Source organism: Hypomesus transpacificus, chromosome 10, assembly GCF_021917145.1.
Source record: "Hypomesus transpacificus isolate Combined female chromosome 10, fHypTra1, whole genome shotgun sequence".
In the NCBI taxonomy this organism is placed as follows: domain Eukaryota; kingdom Metazoa; phylum Chordata; class Actinopteri; order Osmeriformes; family Osmeridae; genus Hypomesus; species Hypomesus transpacificus.
The window spans coordinates 13,296,390-13,307,591 of record NC_061069.1 but is presented as its reverse complement, the minus strand read 5'-3'; the positions used below and the strand labels follow the sequence as shown (position 1 = coordinate 13,307,591).

Sequence of the window (11,202 nt, the reverse complement as noted above, 5' to 3'; positions counted from 1 at the left end):
ACACATAGATAAATATGCCAAATGTATCCTCCAAGAAAAACAGCATTGTCCAAGAATTAAAAGGCGGACTGCAATTGCAACAGAATAGTCCCTATGTTCACAAAAGCTACAACTAAAACACATGATTTTTCATTGTTACTGACTTTACATCGTAGTTACAACTGGCCCTTTGAGGGCAACCATAATGCTGATGTGGTCCTCGGTGAAAATGAGTTTGACACACTATGTTATATTGTTTACGATTTGTGTATTTTCTCCACTCATTGCATAAAAGCGTCTGCAAAATTAATGAAATGTAATTGCAAAATGTAACCCTCAAGGCTAAGAGCTAAGAGGCTAAAGCAAGGCCGTAGCCGTGGATTCAACATTGGGGGGGACTTTTTTTATTCATTTATGATAATTTCGGGCAGCGTGCGTGGTTGCCTGTTGTAGCGTAGCACATTTATATTTTTATATCAATATATTGGGGGGGACGTTTTGATCAGATTTGAATATTGGAGGGGATGTGCCCCCCCAAATATGTATTGTGATTACGGCCTTGGGCTAAAGAGGAAACAATTAAGTTTTAATGACAAAAGATGATAGAGACTATTGTTTAAAGTGTTAAACGTAAAAAACGTCAGACATACACTGACAGAGAACTTGAAGAAGCAATTTGACACCAGAACACTGTGTGTGGGAGAGACTGCGGGAGAGGGGGAAGGAGGTGGGGGCAGCTAACGACACCAGACGTCATAAGCTTGACATCAGTGTCTGTGCACCAGCACCACCAGCAGCTTCATTGTAGCGCATATAAACAGTAGGAAACTCTCACACACACGCCGATACACACCTTCACACGGGAGCACCTGCAGGAGAAGCGGGCGCTCTTTATTTCGTTCTGTTTCTCGCTGTTCATCTGAAAAGTCTCTCGCTGAAAACTAATTCCAAAATATTTGGGGGGTAATAGGGAACAAAAAAAGTGACACATTTCAGGAACTGTAATAATTTCCGTCTTAAAACAATATATATATATTTGACAATGAAACAATTCTGTGAATGAGGAAGGCGCGAACATGTCAGCGCACCTGCCGACTCACAGCAGCGTGTTCCCGCCTCTGCAGCTGGAGTTCCGGTCCCTGGTCACCTCCGCCACAATGTTCGCCGTTGGGGTTCTGGGAAACCTGATTGCCATAGTGGTACTCTGTATATCCAAGAAGGAACAGAAGGAGACCACCTTCTACACGCTGGTCTGCGGAATGGCCATCACGGACCTGCTGGGCACCTGCTTCACGAGCCCCGTGGTCATCGCTACTTACGTTGCCAACAGGTGGCCAGGGGGCGCGCTCCTCTGCCATTTCTTCTCGTTCTCTATGCTGTTCTTTGCTTCGGCGGGCATGTCTATTCTCTGCGCTATGGCCGTAGAACGCTATCTGGCCATAAATCACGCCTATCTTTACTCACGGTACGTGGACCGGACCATGGCGCGGTTCGCGCTCATGGGCACGTACCTTGCCAACCTCATATTGTGTATCCTGCCCAGCTTCGGCTTTGGGCAGCACGTGAGGCACTTCCCCGGGACTTGGTGCTTCGTGGATTGGAGAGCCACGGATCCGGTTTCCGCCTCCTACGTGTTTCTGTACGGCGGGGTGATGTTGTTGCTGATCGCCGTGACCGTCCTCTGCAACTTTGCGGTGTGCCGATCGCTCGTGGGGATGAGCCAGAAGACGCGCACGGTGAGGGCGGAGGTGTCGGCGCAGGGCGGCTCGCGGCGCCGGTTCCCTAGGCTGCCCTCCGTTACCGTGTCCTCCGCGGCGGAGACCCAGATGTTTTGGCTACTAATCCTGATGACCGTCGTCTTCCTCGTGTGCTCCATCCCGTTAGTGGTGAGTCAAAACAAGTAAACATCAACATAAACTTTTTTTTATTAGCGCATTTCAAGTTGGTTTGATATGGATTTAGTTGTAAATGTGTTGAGTGAATATCCGTGGGGTGGGGGTAAAAAATATATGTTAGGATAGAAAATGCAGGTGTACGGTTAATCAGGAATCCGGTTAATGCTATGCTGTATGTCCGTTTGTGTCACCATCGTGTGACACACATCGTGCTATACACACACACTACATGCATTTAGAAAACCCAACAATAAGAAGTTGGTTAAACATCTAACTATAACAAATTCTGCTTATTGTACGGGAAAGTCTGTCACATTAGTAAAATTGAGGGCACAGCTTTCATGACAAACACAGTCCCCCCCCCCCACCTCCCCCCACACACGTTTTAGTAAGAAAATGATCTTCAACGGCCACATCCTCAGTTATTAAAAACCCATCTTGCCCACATTTGAAACCCACGTTCATCACTATAGCAACGCTGCAGGTCTGTTTGTTTTGCGCCACACAACCCCCCCGGCAGGGCTGGACTGGGACAAGAAATCAGCCCTGGCATTTTTGGCCATGGCAGCCCACCAAGATTATTTATACGATATGCGGAGGCACACAACATACCAGAGGATATATGCGCATATTGTGCTGTTTCAACAATTAAAATAAAGCGCAGTAGCCTACATGGATGAGAGTAACCATGTTGAAAAATGCATACACTCTTTCACTATACTTACAGAGACTTTCATCTTTGGAGAGATGGCTACAATGCCACAATACCCATCTTGAAGTGAAAGTGGTTGTCAAAGAAACATTGCTAGAGATGTCTTTTCAGTGTTTAATGAAAATACTGTTTATACAAACGTGTACATTGTTTATAAAAATAGAAATTAAACAATTAGGTACGATCATAATTTTAATCTTTCATATAATAGCCCAAAATAACCTTTTGTTCTTTCAATGGCCACATGTAAAAACAGGAGTGGAGATTAAAAAAACTATTAGATCCTCGTGATTAGACGCTTACAAAATGTTTACACTCAAAAAAACAAGGCAGATTACAGGACTTTGAAGAAGAGAGGGTTCTGCATTTGTGTTTGGGCACAATGGAGGTTTTGCAGCTAGGTCAAATCTCCTCTGAAATGACTAATGCTTATAATATGTACAGTTTGAACCGTCTCACAGTCAGCAAAAAATGCAAGAACAGAGAACAACAACAACAGGAAGTATACACAATATATGTATTATCTTATTTACACTAACTAGAACACACCAAATTATAACACAGTAAGTCAAAGTGGCACCCTAAAGTATGAGAGAGAGAGAGAGAGAGAGAGAGAGAGAGAGAGAGAGAGAGAGAGAGAGAGATCAGTTAAGGTATAGTTTAAATAATCTTTAGGTGAACAGAGAGATAATAGCTCATTTTGTACTTACATATGCTGAGACAAAAGGCTGCATGGACCTTGGTGCTCTGAGGGAGACAGAAAGGAGCAGTCAGATATGATAGATTCATCTGATACTGTCTCTTCTATAATCAAAATAAGAGCTATTTAGTAAACTCACAATGAAACAAAAAGAACACACGTGAACTCCACATCAGGGGAAGGCAATCCTTCACTCCAAAAATTACCTAAGGGGAGAGAAAGAGAGGCCAGGTGGGTCAAGAGAACAGTGAAAATTTGAATGTTTCAAAAAATTTACATTGATAGTATTGGTGTCTTTAAAGTAATACAATAATGGATAGTTGCATTCATTACAGTCACTCTGTAAAAGTAGTAGGCTTTATGACCATCCAGGTGGATGCCAGCAAGAACACAAAACAACAGTATTGTAAACTTACAAATTTGAAGAATGCCTGTGAAGTCCACACCAATGAAATGCACATCCCTGGAACACCCCTGGGGGACAGGGCAGCCTTAAAAAAAAGAGTTTGACAGACACAAAAAGTGAGTGATACAAACCAATTGCATTATAGCAGGACAGGACTGATGACTAAAAAAATAAATAGAGCTAGACAACAGTCTGATATACATACTGGTTGAGAAAATGTTGAATGGCCCTCCAATAGTCCACAAGAACAAATATGTAGCAAGGCAATGAAATTGGATGAGCAGGAACTTGAGCAACTGAAAACAGCAAGGGCACCCTGAGAGAGGAGGAGAGCAGAGAGCAAAGCAATAACAACATTATTTTCTGTCAACATTTTTTATTAAATCCACTAATTTAACACAAATGTATTTATTTATCATAAATCTCACCTTATAAAAGCAGTTTCTTCATTGATTCGCTCTTCTCTGCAACTCTGTCAATCACTGTGTCAGTTTCAAGGGACACAAGGACATCCTTTTCAATGGCCATCAACATGAAGGCTTCCAGTTTGCTGGCAGACAGGCAACTCCTCAGTCGGTTTTTGATGTAGCGAAGGGTGGAAAATGACCGCTCACAGGCTACCTGAGTTATTGACAGGGTTAGCAGAAACTTGTATGCCAACCCAAGTAGCGGATATGCGTGAGTCAGCATGTTAAACCTGAGAAGGATTTTGTAGCAGCACAGGGGGCACTCTTTGCAAGACACACAGGTTTTGCTTATTATTTCCATCTCTTCTTGGCCATCTGATTCCTCTTCAACTGCTTTAGTTGCGTAGTTATCCAATTGTGATTGTACCAGCCTGTCCCATTGCTGTGCCAAGTTTCTGAGTTCAATCTGTAGATCTGTAACAGTTGCCCTGCTGTCATACACAACTAGACACTTGCTGAGTTCTTGAAGTGCAGATACAGGGAGTGCACCGCCACTGGTCTGGATGAGGGGGAAGTTTTTGGGATGTAGGAGGGATAAATCTGCATACAGAGTGCCATGAGTGAGGAATCTGTGGTGCATGGCCTCAACAGCTGTATCCAGGATCTGGTGGTGAACATTGACCTCATAGGCCTTCTCTGAATCACTGAGGCTTTCATCCTGGGCCATCTCTCCTGGCAAGACTTTCTTCTTCTTTAGCCTTTTCTGAGGTAGTGCTGCCTCCACTTCCAAATCTAGATCATCCTGCTCCTCTAGCTTTTCATTTGCCCAATGGACAAAACAGTCAGCTGCATCTTTGACGGCCGGGAAATCTCTTGCTATCTTTGTAAGTGAATCATGTGTTGTGGTGACCATCCTATGTGCAGAGAGGATGTCCATTCCTCCGGTCTGTAGGTATTTTGACAGTGGTGAGGTGAACTCAAATACCCGGAGGAATAACTGAGCTGTGAGCACAGTTTCGTATCGAAGTAAGCCGTCTCTGTATCCTCTGGCTTTGTTTCTTGCATTTGATGCAAGTGACTTCAGCTTCATTATGGCAGAAAGTGTGGACACCACTTCAACAAAAAGGCCGCCATCAGGTCTGCCAAAGTTTCCAAAAACTTTCCTCAGGGCATGATGTTTAGCCCACCATCTCGTCTCTCCAATTGTTGAGATGCGTTTGTGCCTCTCGTCCTGGCTCTCGGTCTCCCACACACTCACTCTTGTGTATGAGTCCCTGATGAATACGGCAATGTCGTTCAGCAGGTCAAATAGTGATCCACTTTCAATGACGCTATGGGTGGTATCGGACAATACAAGGTTCAAGACATGTGCATAGCACCACACATGCTGATGGGTGGGGTTTTTGGATGCCATTAATGCAGAGAAACCTCTGTATTGACCCTGCATATTAGAGGCTCCATCTGTGGCGTTTCCAATGCACAGGCCTATGTCCAATTGCAGACTCTCAAGGACTTCTGTTAACAGCGTCACGAACGACTGTCCTGTAGTTGTGCTGCATTGTACGACTGCAACCAGCCTTTCATGGACTGCATCCGTCACAAACCTCAAAATCACAGAACACTGCTCTCTCCCTGTAACATCTTGTGTTGTGTCGAGCTGCACAGAATACATTCCGGCTTTTTTGATGTCTGCTGAGATGCTCTCTTGAATTAAATGCTTGATAGCATCGATTACTGCATCTACAGTTGTTTTGGACAGGAGGGTAATGAGAGAGCCTCTGCCTTGTGTGCCTGAAGCATGGATCTGCTTGCTTTTCTCAATTACACTGCTGAGGTGCTCCTTTAAACACACATCATATTTCCCCAACAATATAATAAGTTCTAGGAAATTGCCATGGTCGAGACTGTTGATGTCCAAGGTGTACGCAGCTTCATTGTGCTCCTGCCTGTAGCTTAAGCCTCTCTTCCCTAAGACTCTCACAACCTCCACCACACGTTCCAACACCTGACGTCTCTTCTTCACCTGCTCACGGTGTCCTTTCAGCTGTCTTCCCTCAAGGAGGTGATCAACACTTGCTCTGGAGCAGTTTAATACATATGCCTCAGCACACTGTCTATGTGCCATGCCTCTCTCATGCTCCTCTATTCTTTGGTGCACATGCCTCCAGTCTGTCATGCCTCCAATGAAAGAACTTGGGTCATTGGGCTTGCTAAAAGCAAGGCAAAGAAAACAAAATAAAGCATTACGTTCATCACTATAAGTCAGCCATTTCCATGCCATGTCGTCCGTTCTTGTGAAGAGCCTCTGGATGACAGGGTTTGTGGCATTCTGCTGTGGGTGAAACTTAAAGAATTCCTGCCTTTTTGTGGAATGAGGGCGGCTAAAATAGTCTACAACTGCCTGATCTTCCTGTGACTCCTCCACTCCTACTCCAACAGTCTGACTTGACTAAACATAGAGAAAGAGAGAGAGACAGGAGCATTAATTTCACTAGTGTTATTTCTCTGGTTACCTACTAATGAATAATCATTATTAGCAATTAGAAATAGCAATATTTCACTATTACATGATAATAAATAATAACTGTAAGCTATAACACCTGCAAACTATAACATAATAGCAAGCAAGCTAAAATAACACTGTAAATTGGACACAAAGTCTACTCATAGCGCACACACACACACACACACAAAAGAAATATTAGAACACATGTTTTCTCCAGGGAATACATGTTTGTCTAAATTTTGTTTATTAAGCTGGCTCACAAACAAGTTTTATCTATGTTTTCATGTCCCAAAAAAGCTGTTTACCCATAAAGCCTAATAAATTAATAAAGCAATTAAACACTGACAGCTTCCTGACATTAATGTTGTTCAAATAGCAATAGCAAAGTGATGCTCTTTCAATACACAGTCAACAGAGCTATTTAACTCCCCAAAGAAAAGCTAGCAAATGTTTAGTGGGCTAACTGTTGTGTTAGCTAAAATAGCCACTTTGACCGGGCTCAGTCTAGATTACTCTGTACAACATGTTGTTATAACGCAGGAGCTAACTGTTAGGAAACTACATACTGTGTTAAAGTTTAGGAATCTAGCTTAACAAATATTTCTTTATCAACACAAACTTAAATTTCAACTTCTTACCGCCGCCACTTCGTCTGAGGCTGAGCTCGGCCCCGGGGCCGGGCCGCCGCCAGCGCCACCCATCTCTGCGCTTGGCCTCGGCCGCCATTCAGTCACCTCTCCGTCCCCATCATCACCGACATCCTCCTCAGCCTCCGCCGCCGCAATTTCCACCGTCGCAGGTGCTAATGAAGCCGGGCCAGCTGTCGCGGCAAACATGTCCGATATTTTAGCACATGTTGCAGAGTTTGCCTCTAGGGCTTTTCTCTTTTTATCTCGGACTTTCTCCGCGCCTCCTTTCCGTTTTTTCTCCATTTTTCTGTCAGTGTCAATAAGTGACGTGACGTGACTGATTGACAGCCGAGACCCAAGGGCGGGACCTCGGCCCTCTGCTGTGTATGTGATTGGGCCAGGCCCAGCATAGAACTAATCATAATGAGTAATTGCCTGAGACCGCCAGGGACAAAGTATTTTTTTTAAACTTTCAGGTGAAGTTGACAGCCTGCCTGGCCTGCACGCACCTATGTGCCATGGGGGACCTCGGCCCTCGGCCTCGGCTGTGTGACTTGGCCGGGCCGGGCCGGGCCAGGCCGGGCCGGGTCCATTAAAAAAAAAAAATTGTAATAATTATATTTTAATTTTTTTTTTTTTTTTTTTTTAATGGACCCGGCCCGGCCCAAAATGCCTGCCGGCCCACCGGGCATTGCCCGGTACGCCCGATGGCCAGTCCAGCCCTGCCCCCCGGGCATTAACACCGGATCTCTGTGACTGCAGGTGAGAATCTTCGTGAACCAGCTCTACGGCCCGATGGCAGACTACCGGCAGGACCTGGTGGCCATCCGCTTGGCCTCCTTCAGCCCCATCCTGGACCCCTGGGTCTATATCCTGTGTCGGAAGAACCTGCTGGTGAAGGGGTGCGAGCGACTGAAGAGGGCGGTGGGGGGGCAGGGCGGGGGGGCAGGCGGACACGGTGCCAGCTGTGCGGGGGGGGCGGAGCACGGCGCCATCGTCCGACCACAGCAACGAGACGAGCTACGCCTCGCTACACACAAGCAACAACCCTCCTGGCCAGGCTCCCTGCAGGTCGGTCACAGACTTCACCCTGCGGCAGGCCTGGGACCAGGACACGGCACGAGCCGGCTTCCACCCTTTCAGCGTGGAGCAGGACGCAGGCGGAAGCTTTGGGCCGGAGGGGGGGCCGGAGGGGGGGCCGGAGGGGGGGCCGGAGGGGGGGTCGGAGGGGGGGCCGGAGGGGGGGCCGGAGGGGGGGTCGGAGGGGGGGTCGGAGGGGGGGTCGGAGGGGGGGCCGGAGGGGGGGCCGGAGGGGGGGCCGGAGGGGGGGTCGGAGGGGGGGTCCGGCAGGTTCCCCTAGTGGCGGTGAGGCGCAGCTTCACGTCACCTGCTCCTACCTAGACCCTCCTCCCAGAGGGCTGAGGGCAGCGCCGCCTCGGAAAACTGTTGTTGTTGTTGTTGTTGTTGATGTTGTTTTCATTTGATGAAACTAGCCTGCAGGTCCCAGCAGGACTACTATTTACTGACTCCAATACACACAGGCTGATTGAAAACAGATTTTTGGAAACACAAAATAATTATTGGTCATACATCAGATGTTGACCAGTCCCCTCAGTGCCCACCTGTGAGGCGTATCAAATGCACCTCAACCCACTTTCATGAATCTGCTGCAACATGATGCACTTTATCCCCTGGATCTGCCTGTCGTTCTACCTGTGCTCTGCCCTATGGCCACAGACGGTGGTTCTACCTGTGCCCTGCCCTATGGCCACAGACGGTGGTTCTACCTGTGCCCTGCCCTATGGCCACAGACTGTGGTTCTACCTGTGCCCTGCCCTATGGCCACAGACGGTGGTTCTACCTGTGCCCTGCCCTATGGCCACAGACGGTGGTTCTACCTGTGCCCTGCCCTATGGCCACAGACGGTGGTTCTACCTGTGCCCTGCCCTATGGGCACAGACTGTGGTTCTACCTGTGCTCTGCCCTATGGGCACAGACTGTGGTTCTACATGTGCTCCGCCCTATGGGCACAGACTGTGGTTCTACCTGTGCTCTGGCCTATGGACACAGACTGTGGTTCGACCTGTGCTCTGGCCTATGGGCACAGACTGTGGTTCTACCTGTGCTCTGGCCTATGGGCACAGACTGTGGTTCTACCTGTGCTCTGGCCTATGGGCACAGACTGTGGTTCTACCTGTGCTCTGCCCTATGGGCACAGACTGTGGTTCTACCTGTGCTCTGGCCTATGGGCACAGACTGTGGTTCTACCTGTGCTCTGGCCTATGGGCACAGACTGTGGTTCTACCTGTGCTCTGCCCTATGGGCACAGACTGTGGTTCTACCTGTGCTCTGCCCTATGGGCACAGACTCCCCAGAGACAGAGATGCTCAGATCAATTCTATGAATTGCGTTTCCTGGTCTTTGTGGGGATTGGTCATTCTAAAGCAACACTGACTCTCATACCTAATGAACTATGCTGCACCTGTGGTGCTTGAAGTGGAGCCATTGTGGAACTGGGGCATTTCACTTCTTGTCCTGTGCCATATGTACGTTTTGCATGCTGGGAAACAGAAAAAGCAGTAAAAAGCAATGCTTTTGCATGTTTTGCATGCTGGGAAACAGAAAAAGCAAAAGTCAGATCATGCTGTCGTTTGCACTGTTTTTCTGTTTTTTAAATTTTTTACGTGAGAGATCAAATTATTAGGTCATGTTTTTGCAATTATTGATTGTGAAGAGCCATGCGTGTGTGTTGCTGTATTAAAGAGGTCAGAGTCCTGTGTTCACTCTCGTGTGCTTCACTTGTAATGAAGAACACAACCACAATGTGCCTTCCCAGAGCACGTGGGGTCCAGCCCCAAGCCCTTCTGCTGGCTGTCTGCTCCTCAAAACTGTACAGTCAGTTCTGTTCACAGGATGTTTACAGCCAACATGGTTTCATACGCTGCCCTCAGACAGATCAGTTACAGGAGTGGGGGAGGAGAGGGAGGGGAGGGGAGGGGAGGGGAGGGGAGGGAGGGGAGGGGAGGGGAGGGGAGGGGAGGGGAGGGGAGGGGAGGGGAGGGGAGGGAGGGAGGGAGGGAGGGAGGGAGGGAGGGAGGGAGGGAGGGGAGGGGAGGGGAGGAAGGAGAGGGGAGGGAGGGGAGGGGAGGGGAGGGGAGGGGAGGGGAGGGGAGGGGAGGGGAGGGGAGGGGAGGGGAGGGGAGGGAGGGAGGGAGGGAGGGAGGGAGGGAAGGGAGGGGAGGGGAGGAAGGAGAGGGGAGGGAGGGGAGGGGAGGGAGGATAGGGAAGAGAGGAGAGGGAAGGGAGGGAAGGGAGGGGAGGGAGGGGAGGGGAGGGAGGAGAGGGAAGAGAGGAGAGGGAAGGGAGGGGAGGGAGGGGAGGGGAGGGGAGGGGAGGGAGGGAGGGGAGGGGAGGGGAGGGGAGGGGAGGGGAGGGGAGGGGAGGGGAGGGGAGGGAGGGAGGAAGGAAGGAAGGAAGGAAGGAAGGAAGGGAGGGAGGGAGGGAGGGAGGGAAGGAAGGAAGGAAGGGAGGGAGGGAGGGAGGGAAGGAAGGAAGGAAGGAAGGAAGGAAGGAAGGAAGGAAGGAAGGAAGGAAGGAAGGGGAGGGGAGGGGAGGGAGGGAGGAGAGGGGAGGGAGGGGAGGGGGGGGAGGAGAGGGAAGAGAGGAGAGGGAAGGGAGGGGAGGGAGGGGAGGGGAGGGAGGAGAGGGAGGGGAGGGAGGAGAGGGAAGAGAGGAGAGGGAAGGGAGGGGAGGGAGGGGAGGGAGGAGAGGGAGGGGAGGGAGGAGAGGGAAGAGAGGAGAGGGAAGGGAGGGGAGGGAGGGGAGGGAGGAGAGGGAGGAGAGGGAGGGGAGGGAGGAGAGGGAAGAGAGGAGAGGGAAGGGAGGGAGGGAGGGGAGGCTCTTGGCTGAGCTGGTGTCGTTCTGAAACGCACCTGCAGGTGGCAATGTAACACAGAGGACCAAGTATG

The 11,202-nt window shown here is 49.2% G+C and overlaps 2 protein-coding genes across 10 annotated transcripts; one reads left to right on the top strand and one right to left on the bottom strand.

Annotated features, from left to right (window-relative positions):
* The first annotated feature begins 441 nt into the window (after positions 1 to 441).
* LOC124472393 (prostaglandin E2 receptor EP4 subtype-like) lies at positions 442 to 8,594 on the top strand. Its single transcript, XM_047027186.1, is given in 3 exon segments — positions 442 to 1,865; positions 7,997 to 8,164; positions 8,166 to 8,594. Coding segments are annotated over 3 exon segments (1,407 nt in total). The 5' UTR covers positions 442 to 1,055.
* On the bottom strand, positions 2,804 to 7,811 carry LOC124473114. Of its 9 annotated transcripts, XM_047028383.1 has the most exons (6): positions 4,497 to 7,811; positions 3,898 to 3,966; positions 3,703 to 3,777; positions 3,426 to 3,492; positions 3,297 to 3,333; positions 2,804 to 3,167 (listed from the first exon to the last, which is right to left on the bottom strand). In XM_047028383.1, coding segments are annotated over exons 1-5 (2,097 nt in total). In that variant the 5' UTR covers positions 6,381 to 7,811; the 3' UTR covers positions 2,804 to 3,167; positions 3,297 to 3,331. The 9 variants fall into 9 exon arrangements, 2 of the variants coding, with proteins under 2 accessions (XP_046884339.1, XP_046884338.1); XR_006956689.1 differs by having other exon boundaries at positions 3,426 to 7,811; XR_006956691.1 differs by lacking the exon at positions 2,804 to 3,167 and having other exon boundaries at positions 3,181 to 3,333; positions 3,703 to 7,811.
* Positions 8,595 to 11,202: the final 2,608 nt, after the last annotated feature.